The sequence below is a fragment of the Engraulis encrasicolus genome, chromosome 1 (assembly GCF_034702125.1).
Source record: "Engraulis encrasicolus isolate BLACKSEA-1 chromosome 1, IST_EnEncr_1.0, whole genome shotgun sequence".
Lineage (NCBI taxonomy): Eukaryota > Metazoa > Chordata > Actinopteri > Clupeiformes > Engraulidae > Engraulis > Engraulis encrasicolus.
The window spans coordinates 56,994,308-57,010,660 of NC_085857.1; the positions used below are offsets into that span (position 1 = coordinate 56,994,308).

Genomic DNA, 16,353 nt, shown 5'->3' on the forward strand with positions numbered 1-16,353 from the left:
AATAAACTAGTATTTACTAGTGAGACCTAAGTACCGTAAGTTTTGCTTAAATGTTGCAATGTTGCTCACTCATGTTCTCTTTCTTTCTCTCTCTCTCTCTCTCTCTCTCTAGGTGTTCTGGGTGTGGTGTGGAGTCATGTAGTGTGTGGTCGTGGATTAATGGGCGAGTGTTTCATGTGACCCAACAATGCAGGACGTGTCAAAACATTAAGAAGTGGGCAAGCCATACTGAAGACAGCCAACAGGTGTGTGTGTGTGTGTGTGTGTGTGCGTGTGCGTGCGTGCGTGCGTGCAAAACCCTTTTTGTGCTCAACATTCTGTTGGTGGCCAGTAAACCTTCCCACCACAGTGTCTACAGACATGGTGGTAGAAATCTATAGGATGGAACAAATAATAGCCCATGTTAACGAAAAAAAAAATCTTTTTACCTGGCGAACATCTCCGTGGCGACTAGATTAAGCTTCAGACAATCACTGACTGTGCAGCAAGAGTGATACGAGCGATAGAAGCGACAGATTATGCCCGTTAAAAGCAGAATGCAAGCATTCCGACATTCCCAATGGCTGCGGCAGCTGTCGCAGAACCACATCTTAGCTCATTAGCATAATATTCGCTGAAGTTCAACTAGAAATTGTCGCACAAATCCCCAAATCGCTTTTGTCTCTTTAGTCGCCAGCGATTCAATACAAATAGCCGGAGTCACTCAAGTTGCATTTGGTGTATACGTGGCATAGAACAATGCTTGAAATGGCTTTATTATTCTTCAGTCAAGTGGCCAAACGTACTGTTATGATTGTATATGTCCTATTGCATGTGATAAACTGCCTGTATGTAACCTTCATAGTTCTGTTCTTACTGACTGTTTTGTCTCCACTTCCCTGTACCTTGGAAAACACAATAAAATATGGAACAAAATAAAATAAAATAAACTTTTGTTGTCATGCAGGTCTCCAAGGAGACGTCAGTCCAGACAGAAGAGGATATTAAAGAGGAGCAGGAAGAGGAACCTAAAGGATATGGTTGCCCAGGTGACACAAGAGTTCGTAAGTTCTACATGGTTGCCCAGGTGACACCAGAGTTCGTAAGTTCTACATGGTTGCCCAGGTGAAACCAGAGTTCTAAAGTGGTACAATGCTAATGTGCCACCGTTGCCGTAAACACACAGGCGCTGTCGTGTTTTTTGTTGTTGCTTTATTTCCGCATATATGATATTAAAGAAGCACTATGTAGGATTAAAAGGTTAATTAGTCACTGTCCTGAGTCAGCCGGTGCTTATTTGAGTCAATAGTAAGTGAACGATGACTCTCGCAACCACTTTCACGGCCCGCTGTCAGGGAACCCCAAATGAGAGCGCGACCCAGTCGAGTGTCGTGGGAAACGCTTCTCAAACGAAACAATTGCTTTACATACCGCTAGATACATATTCACTTTTGTTCTATCAACTCCTTCCATCCTCTGATTATAACATTCTCACAGTGAGCTTAGTTAGACAGCATTTTTTCATGACGGTGTAGATTTTGAGACAGGCATGCCACGGGCACCTCGCAAACTACGTAATCCTACATTGTGCCGCTTTCAGATTTGTTTTTTTGTTTTGTTTTTTTTTTGGTGAAAATGACATTGAAAAGTCTTGATGAAAAATGTTGTAATTTTCACTTGGTCAAACCTGTGTAGACACCCTGGTGGCACCACTTTTAAACAGCCCTGAGGGAGAGGAAGAGGATGAGGAGGAGGAGGTGCCCAGAGAGGAGCAGCGCGGGGCGGGCAAGAGGAGGCGACTGCACCCCCTAGTACTTCTGGAGGAACAACTTCTACAGGAGCAAAGTCATGGAGATTGGGAGGATGAGGATGAAGAAGCTGAGGAGGAGAGTAGAGGGGAGGTGCAAAGACATGGAGGGCAGCAGGAGAAAGAGGAGATGGGGAAGCAGGAGGAGAGAGACGAGGAGGTGAATGAACAGCAGAATGGCAATGATGAGCAGGAGAGAGGAATACAGCAAGAGGAGAGAGGAGAGGAGAAGGAGGGAAAGCCAAAACGCAGCCAGAGGAACAGGAGGATGAGAAGAATGAGCAGTGAGGAAGAGTATGATGAGGAGGAGGAAGAGGAGGAGGAGAAGGAGGAGGAGAAAGGATATCATGGAAACGCCAAAAGGAAGAAGGAGGAGGAGAGCGATGAGGACTGGATGCCTGAGGACGGAGTGTTGCCTCAGTTGGACCGCCCCTCCTCCTGCTCCGAGGAGTACGAGGATGATGATGATGACGATGAAGAGGAACAACCGCGTGAGCTGTGCAGCGACTGCGGTAAAATGTTCCGGAGTCAACCGGACAAGCCGCATGTCTGCCTCCACAAAGCCAAATCAACAACATGCGGAATATGCGGTAAAGCAGTGCTGAATGCACAGGTGAGTTTGTGTGTTTAGAAAAATGTCAAAAAAAGTGAAAAATGCTCCTCCTGGATAACACAGTTGACAGTAACACAATAGACATTTCAGCCATTTTATTGAGTATTGTGCTACTGCTAACTACAGGCCATAGAACTTTCACCACAAGACCTTAAACAATTAATATTTTTATAAGCTTCATCTGTATTTTTTGTAAATGTAGTTTATATTTCAGGTTCATTATGTATATGTTAATAACGCAGTTGACAGACAATTAACCCCCTCAAGGACTTAATGCAGCCTTGATGAAAATATTGAAGAGGTGAACTCAAAACTTTCCACTAGGTCTTCAAATTTCCCTCCAAAGAGGATGTAACATCACGTGATTTTTAACACATTACTTAGGGCCAAACCATTGCTGATTTTTGGGTGTCAGTGGGAAACACAGTTGACTCGAGTTTCTCGGATCTGCACAAATTATTTAATGTATAATATGAAGTATAATAGGCTTTTAAACACTTGAGTAGTGTTATAATAATTAATAATGTTTTATCAATAGATATTTGTTCATATTTTATGATCTCCAGCTATTTTCCGATGACTTTGTTTGTAATTTGTCGGCCACATTACACATTTTGAACTTGCAAGCCTTGTGTGCGCCTCATATTTTTTTGACTGTCTTAGTATTAATGCTTTATACAAAAAGTATTTTATTTTCCATGTTAATATGAAGATAAAATCTGGCATGTAACTCAGTCATTCTCATGCAGACATGATCAAGTTGTCTACACAAGGTGTAGAATTGGCCACTCCAGACTCACACGTGTTTTTTGCTAAGTGGAAGTGAACCTCCCCTCTGTGATTTTTGTGGACATCTCTTGTCAATTAAGCATATTCTATCTTGCCCTGCTCTTAAAAGGAGAAGACAACAGTTTTTTAAAGAAGACACTATTTTTGGTCTTTTAATAAGATCCCACCTTTAAAGGTTTTGAACTTTTTAAAATGTATTGATGTGACTAAACTTATTTAATGTATTTATTCAATTATTTATATCATTGTTAATTTTAATGTAAAGTGAATTTTATTACCTGTGCTGGCCATGAAATAGCTACAGTTGCATATTTGGCCATAAATGTGAACAAACAAATATATTTGGTGTGTGTATGTCTTTGTGCGTGTGTGTGTGTTACTTTATTTCCAGGGTCTCCGCCTACACATCGCCCAATTCCACCACAAACGCCCGCAGTGCAAGTTTTGCTTCAAGCAGTTCAGGTAAAACACACACACACACACACACACACACACACACACACTTGCATAACAATTATCGTTTCCCAAATGGCATGGTTGACCTTCCTCCCTCAGTTTGCTACTGGTCGAGGCCAGAAAGGGCTGTGCCACTTAAACCATGTCACTGCCTTGAACACGCCTCTAACCAGGGCCATTGGAGCTGTTCAAAGTGGATTGGTTCCCCTCAAAGTGGGTGGAGGTCCTGATTTTTCCGGAGCTCATAAACTACACTCACCGGCCCCTACATTAGGAACACCTGTTACAACTGCTCATTGAGGCACATTTCTGATCAGCCGATCACATGGTGGCAAGTCAATGCATTTTTGCATGTAGACATGGTTGAGATGATCTGATGCAGTTCAAACCGAGCATCATAATGGGCAAGAAAGGTTATTTAAATTACTTTGAACATAGTATGGCTGTCAAGCAGAAAGGGCTTGATTTAAGTATTTCAGAAAATACTGATCTACTGGGATATTCACACGCAACCATCTCAAGGGTTTACAAAGAATGGTACAAAAAAGAAAAAAAAATTGCAGTGAGCAGCGATTCTGTGGGCAAAAATGCCTTGTTGATGGTAGAGGTCAGAGGAAAATGACCAGACTGATTTGAGCTGATACAAAGGCAACATTAAGTCCAATAACCACTAATTACAACTGAAGTATGCATAAGAGAATCCCTGATTACACAGGACATCAAATCTTGAGGCAAATGGGCTACCATTTGGTGCCACTTCTGTCAGCTACGAACAGGAGAATGAGGCAACAATTTGAACAGGCTCACCATTAACGACACTAGAAGATCGGAAAAATGTTGCCTGGTCTGATGAGTCTTGATAACAACTGCAACACTCAGGTGGAATGGTCAGAATTTGGCGTCAACAACATGAAAACATGGGTCAACCCTGCCTTACATCAACTTTTCAGGCTGGGGATATAATGGCATAAAGATATTTTCTTTATTACAATTTGGGTCAATTAGTACCAATTTACCTTTGTTGGAATGCCACAGCCTACCCAAGTATTGTTGCAGGCAGTTCTGAAGGCAAAAGGGAGTCCAACCCAGCACTAGAGAGGTGTTCCTAATGAAGTGGCCGGTGAGTGTATATGTATATTGCTCGTGGCCTGGGTACAAGCAATGCTGAATGTGTTGCATCACTTGGAGGCCGTGGCCTGACTAGAGAAACTGTCCCTGCGTCTCAATCCACGCACTTGTGCACTTCGGGAACTGTGTTTCAGTGCCTGAGGCGCTCACGCTGAAAATTTCGGTTGAGTCAGTGCACTGAAAGCGCCCGGAGGATCCCCAAACAATGGCGAAAAACGCAGTGCTTGAACGATGGAAACTGCACGCACTAAACGGCCGCCATGTTGTGGAGGAAACTTGGCGTTCAGTTCAGTAGAACAGTTGGTCAACAGTCTCCTAATTCAAATGTTGCTGAGACACCAACCTTTTCAGGCCAAGCCAAGTATTGTATATGTGATAGTTGTCCTTCGGGGTGAAGCAAATGTAAATAAAGGCTCGAGATGCTGTGCAATGTAAACAGTAGCCAACTGATATTTTGGAGAGCTAATGCTTTGCTCAGACACTTCCAGTGAGTGCATAGTGTGCATAGTGCTCAAACTTTTCCATGACACTATGCACTGAAGACCTCAGTGCACTGTGTGCACTATGCACTAACTAACCGTCAGTGCACTGACACAAGTGTGTGGAATGAGACACAGGGTAAATCTCTGCTTCTTTAAACTGCATATACACCAGAAAGTACATACGCTAAGAAGCCGAGGACGCTGAAGGCGTTTCACCATGAATTCTCCTTATTTGCTCTAGATGTGACATTGACCTGTTTGATTTAGCTTATCACATAACGGCTCTGACTTGTCAGCCTGGGACATTCAGAGATATGAACATACATTTTTTTTGTTTTTTTTTGCCGAACCGCATTATAGCTCATTACCATTATATTAGCTTGACTTAAATCACTGAAATTAGGCTCTGGTCTCTCAAGTCACTCTGCTCCCGGCCTTATTTGCCGACCCTCCATAGAGAAATAACCCAAGCAGCAAATTAACGTGCCCAACACGTTTTTTTAACGTTTATTTTTGGTATGTGACACGTTCAGAATTGGTTCAGAATAGGTTCAGAATTGCGTTCAGATATGGTTAATTTGTAGGTTCCCGATTACGTGCTCAGCACGTTCTGAAAGGGTTATTTTTTGGTGTCCAACACGTTCTCTAAACGTTTCAAAATGGTGTCAAACAACACGTTCGGAAAAACACGTCCACGGACGTACAAATAAGGTGTACATTTGGGTTTTATTACGTGTTCAACACCTATTTTTGACACCAAAAATAAAACCTGCCGCAGCGCCATATGGGCTTGCTTTTTCTGTTAGGGGCTTAAAATTTGGCCTATGCTTTATCCTATAGCATTTATGAGGCCATTACCATTATTACAACTGTTATTATTATAGCCTTAGTTAGCCTAGTTATGCAAAAGAAGAAAAGCATATGTGTAATGCATGTATTTATTTTTTAAAAACAAGCTGCCACTTGGGTTGGAGTGCAGTCTGTGTCTGGGCTTTCTGTTGACAATGTTGAAGAGGACGCTTGCGTTGGCTTCACCTGAAACATGAAAAGAAGAACTTATTCAACAAGTGATGCTCATGACAAATATCATAATGGGCCGCAGCTGCATGAGCCCACTCTAAAAATCATGATTTGCTGGTCGCGAGGATTTCACTGTAATGTCCGTTGGGTTCAAGGGACTCGTGTATGAAATATGAAACACAATCTTGTCAACATACTTCTATGTCTTCTCACCTTATTAATAAAATAATACAGAGGTGGCACCTGTAGTAATCTTAAATACTAGTCTATAGAACAATACAATGTTCGTAACGGTAGACTAGAAGTATGGAAACCACGTTTCATTACAGTCTAAAAGCCCCCATTGTTTCTAATGAGTAAATGTTATTAGCGAAATGCTAATGACAACTCACCGGAGTTTCACGTTTGAAGTTTCACGTTGTAGATCCAGAAAGAGAAATTGTCAAAAGGAGGGTTGATAGTTGGTAGTAAAGAGGATGCGGGTAAAGTCAAAGAAGGTGAAAATATGAAAGATGAAGGATAAAATAGTAAAAGTTTACGGTGAAATCAAGAGGGTGAAGGTCTGTCAGGTCAGGCAAAAGAAGTGAATTTTCAGTTAATCAGAGCGGTCGCCTAGCAACCGGCCAAGCGCGAGCTGCACAGCTGCATCCAGTTCAGACAAAAACAACTTCTTCAGTGCTAGATCAGTGTTTTAAGAAACGTGTCTTTTGACACCAAATTTGTACGTTCAGATTTCGTGTCAGATCAGTGTTTTAAAAACGTGTCTTTTGACACCAAATCTGTACTTTCAGATTTCGTGTCAGATCAGTGTTTTAAAAAACGTCTCTTTTGACACCAAAACTGCATGTTCGAATTTGGTGTCAGATCAGTGTTTTAAGAAACGTGTCTTTTGACACCAAATTTGTACGTTCAGATTTCGTGTCAGATGCGTTGGTATTTTCACGTGTCATTTGACACTAAACCTAAACGTGTATTGAACGCTTTTAAAAGGTGTTTTTGCAAACGTGTCAAAGAAAACGTTCCACAAACGTGTTTGACACGTTGGTTTTATTCAACACCTAAATGACACCGTTAAAAAACGTGTCAATTGGTTCAGAAAACGTGTTTTGCTGCTTGGGAATGATTTCAGCCACCCAGGGTAGCGTACATCGCTCTTGATGTACCCTTGGCTTTACCCTCCATAGAGAAATAATGACTTCCCTTGTTCAGGTAGCGTAGGTGTACACATACAGTTAGGGCCAGAAATATTTGGACAGCAACACAATTATCATCCTTTTCCACCCTATACCCCACCACAATGGATTTGAAATAAAACAAACAAGCTGTGCATTAACTGTAGACTCTCAGCGTTAATGTGAGGGTGTTAAAATCCATATCGCATAAACGGGAATGAAATAGCAATGTTTTTTGTGTGTGTTGCCCACTTTTCAAGGGATCAAAAGTAATTGGACAGTAGGCTTTTCAGCTATTTTCTAGTCAGATGTGTGTTATTCCCATACTACACCATCACCAAGATGTCAATACAAGGTCTTAGAGTTCATTTGAAGTGTTCCATTTGCATTTCCATATATTTTTACGGAATATCCATGAGAACCAAAGTCCATCTGTCACCATCAGTGATGCAAGCCATCATAAGGTGGAAAAAAATCAAAACAAACCCATTTGAGAGATGGGGAAACATTGAATATGATTAATTCAAGAGTTCAGAATGTTGGAAAAAAGAAATACCAGAGCAACACCAAATTACCCGGCAGACATGGAAGACAAATGCTGTGGATGACAGACAATATTCTGTATCTGGTGAACAAAAACCCATCTTCCAACAGTTGGCCAGATGTAGAACAGTGCCCAGGTGAACGGTGGAGACATGTCCAAGGCAACAATCAAGAGAAAGATCAAGAACATTGAGGAACACTTCACCATAGGAAATACAGAGGGTTCACTAAAAGATGTAAATTATTGATTGCATCAGAAATAGCAATACCAGATTTGGCTTTGCCAAACAATGTCTTAAAAAGACTGTATAGATCTTGAGCTACATCCTATGGACAGAGGAGACAAAATCATCTTGTACAAGGGTAATGGGAAGAAATGAGTATAGAGAAGGGAAGGAACTGCTCATGATTCAAAGCATACCACCCAATCAGTGAATCATGGTGGTGGTAGTGTCATGGTGTGGACATGCATATCTGTCAATACAATTATCCCCTTGAATTTATTGATGATGAGGACTACCGACAAAAGCCGCAGGATGAATTCAGAAGATTTTCAGGCTATATTATCACGTCATATTAAACCTAATGGTTCTGAACTCATTGGACAATGCTTCACATTGCAGATGGACAATGACCCAAAGCTTCATCTGAAATCCACTAGCCATTTCTACCCCCAAAAAGTGGAATATTATTCAATGGCCCAGTCAATCACCTCACCTAAGTACGGTTGAGCAAAGCATTTCACTTGCTGGAGGCAAAACTGAAGGGAAATACCCTAAGAATAAGCAGGAACTGAAGACTGTTGCAATAGAGAGCTCACCGTAGCATCACCAGGGATAAAACCCAGTGTCTATTGATGTCTATGGATTGCAAATTACAGGCTGTAACTGACTGGAAACTATTTGCAACCAAATAATTACAAATTGAAAGTTTGATGTATAAATACTAGACTGTCCAATTACTTTTGGTCCCTTAAAAATGGGGTGGCACTGATAGAAAATGTCATAATTCCTTCACAGTTCACTCGATTTGGACGCAAACACCACCATATTAAAGCTGAAAGTCTGCTGTTAATGTACATCTCGTTTGTTTCATTTCAAATCCATTGGGATGGTGTACAGCACCAAAAACATGAAAATTGTGCAGATGTCCAAATATTTATGGCCCTAACTGTAGTACTCAGGTAGTGTAGGTCACTCTTGGTGTACACATGGCTTTAGTCTTCTGCTCTGCTAATGTGTGCTCATCTATCTCTCTACTCTACTGTACACTACTGTAGTCAACTCTAATCTACTACTCAACTCTACTCATCTCTACTGTACTCGATTCTACTCTAATCAATTACAGTTGTGCTCATATGTTTACATACCCCAGCAGAATAAACGCTTTCTCTGCGATTTCTCACAAAATATGAAGGATTACACAAAAAAAAAATGTTTCACTCATGGCTAGTGACTGGCTTAAGATATTTATTAGCAATATTCTGTGTTTACTCTTTCAAAAGCATGATCACAACCCAAACTACCCATATGACCCTGTTCAAAAGTTTACATACCCTAGTTTCTGATGCTGAATATGGCCCTGTTTAACATCAGGGACCGCTCTAAATTGTTTGTGGTAGTTGTGGATAAGGCTCTTAATGTTCTCAGATGACAAAACAGCACATTCTTCCTGGCAGAATGGTTGTTTCCTATAATATCTTTGGGTGTCTTGCTGGAACCTCACATTTGAGGTTTCCCCTGAGTGGCTCAATGATGTTGAGATCAGGGGAGTGAGATGGTCGCTCAAAAACCTTCATTTTATTCTTTCTGAAGCTAATGACGGGTTGATTTGGCTTTCTGTGTCGAAATATTGTCATGTTGGCACCGTTGGAATTTCAATTCAGAAATGCAATATGAGGAGTTTGGTTGGAATCAAGCCAATGGGCAAGGGAATCATTGCATTGCAATGATCATTGCAAGGGAAATTGTTCAGGAGGCATAGGACAACCAAAAAATAACTTCAGGTGAAATATAGGACAACATGAAAAAATGTTTTAAACTGTACAGGAAAGAGGCACTTGAGGAAAGATGGGCTGTTGGGGGTTGCCAGGAGAAAGCCATTACCACAAAAATGCAAACATGTTATTTTGCATATGATACACCAAATAGCACAGTGAGAAGCATCAAAATGCCTGTGACAAAGTCATTTGGAAAAATGAGATCAATATGGAACTTTTTTAGGCCACTATTAACAGTACCATTTGGAGAACAGTCAATGGAGCCTATGATGAAAGTTACACCATACCCTTCTGTGAAACATGGTCATGGACCACTGATTTCATGGGGACATTTGAGTTACAAAAGCATTATTTTGATCCATACTCGCAGAATGATGAATACATTGCCCTGTGAAAAATACTGGAGGAAACTTGACACACATCAGCCTTGAAACTGCACATGGTCCATTGTTTGGACATGCCAACATGACAATATTTCAACACAGAAAGCCATATCAACCCGTCACTAGCTTCAGAAAGAATAAAATGAAGTTTTTGAGCGACCGTCTCACTCTCCTGATCTCAACATCATTGAGCCATTCAGGGGAAACCTCAAATGTGAGGTTCCAGCAAGACACCCAAAAGTATTATAGGAAACAACCATTCTGCCAGGAAGAATGTGCTGTTTTGTCATCTGAGAACATTAAGAGCCTTATCCACAACTACCACAAACAATTTAGAGCGGTCCCTGATGTTAAACAGGGCCATATTCAGCAAAAGTATTATAGGAAACAACCATNCTGCCAGGAAGAATGTGCTGTTTTGTCATCAACTACCACAAACAATTTAGAGTGGTCCCTGATGTTAAACAGGGCCATATTCAGCATTAGAAACTAGGGTATGTAAACTTTTGAACAGGGTCATTTGGGTAGTTTGGGTTGTGATCATGCTTTTGAAAGAGTAAACACAGAATATTGCTAATAAATATCTTAAGCTAGTCACTAGCAATGAGTGAAAAAAAAGGTTTTGTGTAATCCTTCATATTTTGTGAGAAATCGCGAAGAAAGTGTTTATTCTGCTGGGGTATGTAAACATATGAGCACAACTGTATATCCTACGATAATCTATTCTACTCTACTAGTCTACTCTGCTCTGCTCGCTACTCTTCTGTACACTACTCTAATCTACTACTCCACTCCACTCTATGCTACTCCACTCCACTCTTCTCTACGCTACTCTGTTCTACTCGATTCTACTGTACTCAACTCTACTCTAATCTACTATGACTCTATTCTACTCTACTCTACTCTGCTTTACTCCTACTCTACTCTACTCTACTGTTCTGTACTGTACTCTACTCTATTCTACCCAACTCTACTCTATTCTATTCCACTTGTGTCTTCCAGGTACGTTCAGGAGAAGCTTCAGCACGAGGAGACTCATCAGGGAGAGAAACTGAAATTCTACTGCTCAGAATGCCCTGAGCGATTCCGTACCCGCGAGAGCCGGAGTGCTCACAGGAAAACACACTGGACGCATGGCAGGTACATTTGTGAGGTCTGCGATAAGGTATTTAGTGACTTGCATCACCTAAAAAGACACAAGCTGGTTCACACTGGAAAGAAGCCGTTCACGTGTAAAGTGTGCGATCGCTCGTTCAACCAAGACGGCCACCTGAAGTCACACATGCGCATGCACACGGGAGAGAGACCCTTCAAGTGCCCGCAGTGTGAGAGGAGCTTCAACCACAACGTCAGCCTCAAGAACCACCTCCAGCGACACCACGGAGCCAAGACTGGCCCAGCTCAACAGGACCAACAGGAGGCTTCCGGAACGCAGCAGGAGGGTTCTAGAACTGACCAAAGGTCCAGAACATTGGAGTAGACTTTGCAGAACAGAATTGAGGAAGACACTAGACATAACTCCATAGCATGTTCTAGAAGTCTTAGGTAAATATTCTGGAAAGTTCTGCCCAGAGTTCCTGAACACCTGAATAGACTTTGCAGAGCAGGCCCGAGAGAAGCCAAGAGGTTAGGCAGCCAGCAGCATGTTCTAGAACTAACAGAACTGAAGAATGTTGAGAAAGTTCTGGGGAAATCTGCCGAATATCCTCGAACATTTAAACAGACGTTAAACTTTGAGATTTAAGATTTTTACAATATCAATGTTTCATTAGAAGCCACAAAAGGGCTTATAGTGTTCAGGAGACCCAGCTGATAATACCACACAATAGAATAATGTTCAGGAGACTGGTCATACAATGCGACGTAATGTTACGCTGGTGCTCATCTGTACCGGGTGAAGTCAAAATCCTAACAGACGGAAAGACTAGAGGCGCTCTGAGATTTGAAATAAAAAAAATACTAAAAGGCCTGTAATATAACACTGTAAACCTGTTTTAAAACACATGGGACTACTATACACATTGTGGCCATATTGGCCTTCATCAGGGCAGGCTCTGCACTTTCCTTCTTTTGTGGATTAATGTGTTCATGTTTTGACCCTTTCAGTGGGTTTTAGAGTATACAGAAAATTACCTTGAAATCCACTGACTCAAGCAGACCAGGTGATTGTTATTCATCTGTGTGTGTGTGTGTGTGTGTGTGTGTGTGTGTGTGTGTGTGTGTGTGTGTGTGTGTGTGTGTGTGTGTGTGTGTGTGTGTGTGTGTGTGTGTGTGTGTGTGTGTGTTTGTGTGTTTACCGTACATGTTTCAAAAACAAAACAAGCACCTACCTCAGAAATGATATTGTTCTCGACCATCTTATTCTGAACATGTTCTTTTTCATAGACGTTAAATATGTATTCTCCCCAGAATTCATACAGTTACTATATGGACATGTAGTAGGCCTACCTGTCATGGAAAACAACTTGTTTTCTATTAAAGGTCTTATTCTTGACGTTTATATTCCTCAGACTCTTATTCAATGTTTTTTTGTCCATAGAATATTTTGGATATAGTTACTTTACTTTACTGTACTGTACTGTACTGTATTATACCATTTGTTATGGGAAACGATGTGGCCTTTAGTTGAACATTTACACTATAGATTAGCAGTTATGCTATAAATATACAGTATACTATAAGCTAGAAATGGCCTTTAGTTGTTGTTGTTGTTTGTTACATTTTCACTGAAACAGGTTGATTTGTTTACAAATATCATTAATTATGTCATGCATATTGCTGTAGGCAGTTGATCTGGCTAAAAGCAAAACAAACAAAACAAAAAAACTTTATTGCTGTCTCTATTTGTTTGTTCTGACTCCTTTTAAATATAAAATATTTTACCACAAATGTGTCTGTTGTGATTACTGCTGTCATCTGCTGAAATGTCTGGATATCAAATGTAATACAATTTAAATAAAATAAATTTAAAGCAAATGCACATCATGTATAACAGACCCCTTGGTCTATAGAGATCTTGATCAAGAATCAGGATATGCGTATTAATATATCAAAGGTCAAGTCAGTTTCTCGATATGCACAGGCCATACAAGGAAATTGAAATTGTACCTCTCTCCATACCCTGCAAAGGCGTATCCTGTAGACCAGGGGTGGTTGGCAATATTTTGGCCGAAGGGCCACTTTGGGTTTATATTGACCGAAGGGTAAGATGCCACAGACAACTTTCCCGTGTCAGTAAGAAGTAGTGTAAGTGTAAGCTATGCCATTCCTTCATTGTAATGAAATGTTTTAAGATGTAGCCTATGAACTCCGTTAATCTTAAGTTTGCAAGAACCCTGTTCAAGGGAAAGCTGGTCACGTAGTGTAGCCCCTAGGCCTGAGTTTGCCCACGAGTGCATTCCAATATGCGACCTTGCGTCCTACACTTGTGCTTGTGGCCTCGCCCCACCTCCATGGAGAAAACAATAAAGTTACCCTGTCAGCCTTGCCCCAACAACTTTTGGGGGACAGTTTTTCTTTCACCATCCCAATTGCAAATGAGAAAATGGCATTAGAATTGTGAATTTGCAAGATATTGAATACATTTTCTGTCGTCAGTGACATCATCATGAGGTCACAACTCAAGCAAGCAAGGGAGGATGCAAGGTCGCATATTGGAATGCACCCCACGTCTGTTGTAGACCAACACAGGGCGGACATTTAGAAGACAGAACCGAATGCAATGTAACAGGTAACAAGCAATGAGAAAGTCATGAAAAGGGCTAATAAATTAAACAGCATTAACACCGGAAATAATATCAAGAATATTGTGTAAACTGAGTAAACTGTCTGTAAGTGTAATAGCCTAAGCTATAAGGCCTTTAGTTCTCATTGGAAACAATATCAAGAAGTGACCCTTTGGGAGGGAAGTCAGTCCAACACAGAAAAAGCTTGACTCATTTGTATGTTAATTTGAATGCAGTTTTGTGTCTGTCATGCTTTGATTTATTTGTGTCTACTGTTTATATGTTGAGTCCTTATGGTATGGTATGGTCTAATGTGGGAACACTGGGAAAGAATTCACGGGTGAAGCATGAATGCAATTTCGTTGTGTGCAGTGAGTACTGCGTCACAATGGGAGTTGGAGTTTCCCAAATGGGCTTTCACTTCACAAAGGCGAATGGCCTGGATGACAGAGAATAGACAGCCCTCAGACCAAAGCCGAAAGATTAATGTAAAAATCATACAGTACATCATTTTAAACTTTAAGGCCCATAGTGTGGTGAAATGCTTGCTTTAATTACAATGTAGATGTAGATAAGATTTCTCAAATCTACAGTCAATCCGGAAAATATTCACAGCGCTTCATTTTTTTCACATTTCATTATCTTACAGCCTTATTCCAAATGCTACAAATGAATCTCTGTTGTCAAAATCCTACACAAATTATTCCATTATGACCATGTGAAAAACAAGTTGTCTTGACAGTTTTGAAAATGTAGGCCTATAAAAATAAAAAAACAAAGAAATCATTTTTACAAAAGTATTCACAGCCTTACTTAATACTTTGTAGAACCACCTTTGGCAGCAACTACATTCATTTTTTCGTTTTGAAATGAAAAGGGATTAAAAGGGAGGTCATCGGTGTGTGTTTCAACCTTTCAGTACATTGAAATTGTACATTTTGAGTCTGCACCTGGCTAAAATAGATGGGTGTGAGTTTTGGATGAAATCCTATGGAGAGTATCATGGTCTGCTTTTTTAAATTTAAATAGCCTATCACACATCATCCCAGATGAGCATTGGTGTCTGGATTAAAGGCCTATAGCCTATCATTTGACAAATTATGGTGTGAAGATTGAAATGCATACTTTGATGAGGATGTATAAGGTTTCTAAATCATAAAACAGCTTAAATCCAGTGTAGCCTATAATTAACATAGGCCTAGTCCATGCCTTAAGGCATTTCAACCCAGTTATAATTGTGATTGTCTAGGCTATTAGTTTCAATAAGTAGGCCTAACTTTAAAGTAGGACCGTGTAGATAGGCTATAGCAAGAAATGAATTCTGTGATAGCCTAATTAGGCTATTAAATCCATGGATTTTGAATTCAATTTCATGAAACGCTGTCATTATAGCCTAAATATTCAAGCACTCCTGATTCCTGTTGGCTCTGTAAAAATGTCCCTAGGCTAATTTCTTGTGGTTGTTTTGCCAAATAAAACACATTACTAGGGGCTCTACCAGGCATTTTCGAGCGCGCCCTGTTTGTTTGTTTCTCGGTTTGTGCGCTATAATATCCATCTTTCAAACCCCAATGAAATGAACCATGAGACATGGACAAGTGCAATTATGTTATCGAGAGACATGCTTAGCAGGAATATATAATTACGAGTTTTACGGTCTGATAGGTTTAGTAGCCTATACGGGTTTGAGGTTCGGTGCCCTTCGTGACATAAATGGTTACCGGCAGAGCCGTAGGCCTACATACTACATAGAGATCTCTACGGCTCTGGTTACCCTTAAAGGGACACTGTGCAGGAAATGGTCAAAAAAGGCAACTATGCTTTTCATTGAAACCGGGCTGCCTCTTGCCAAATTTGATCTTTACATGGAAGTTTACTAAGTAATAAACAAATATTTTCTAGTATGGTCCAAGTACAGTCATTTTTGCAGCTAAAATTGGCTATTTTTGGAAATTCAAAATGGCGGACCATGGAGAAGATCCCCCTTTTTATGTATGAAAAGTGCAATTTTCCCAGTCATAATGAATGCTATATAATTTCATGGTGGTAAGTATTCATGAAAAAGGTAACATTAGTGAATGGGCAGCATGAATTCTGGAAATAAATAACTAAAAATCTCACACAGTGTCCCTTTAATATTCTAAGAAACCGCTGTTGTTTCACGTCGGTCTCGGAGCTTTTGTTTTGAAAACATTTAGCCGCTTTCGCTAACACCGTTCCATGTCCGGTTGGAACGTTTTAAATCCGCTAGCTTCAC

At 40.5% G+C, this 16,353-nt stretch overlaps 1 protein-coding gene and 1 long non-coding RNA gene across 2 annotated transcripts; one reads left to right on the plus strand and one right to left on the minus strand.

Annotated features, from left to right (window-relative positions):
* The first annotated feature begins 124 nt into the window (after positions 1 to 124).
* LOC134455745 (zinc finger protein 572-like) lies at positions 125 to 13,287 on the plus strand. The gene is made up of 6 exons (XM_063207001.1): positions 125 to 245; positions 947 to 1,028; positions 1,067 to 1,081; positions 1,675 to 2,399; positions 3,580 to 3,650; positions 11,374 to 13,287. Exons 4-6 carry the CDS (start codon positions 1,917 to 1,919, stop codon positions 11,849 to 11,851), a joined length of 1,032 nt encoding a protein of 343 aa, XP_063063071.1. The 5' UTR covers positions 125 to 245; positions 947 to 1,028; positions 1,067 to 1,081; positions 1,675 to 1,916; the 3' UTR covers positions 11,852 to 13,287.
* Positions 5,938 to 7,386, minus strand: LOC134455855 (uncharacterized). Its single transcript, XR_010036178.1, has 2 exons — positions 6,667 to 7,386; positions 5,938 to 6,289 (listed from the first exon to the last, which is right to left on the minus strand). It is a non-coding gene; the product is annotated as an uncharacterized LOC134455855 (long non-coding RNA).
* Positions 13,288 to 16,353: the final 3,066 nt, after the last annotated feature.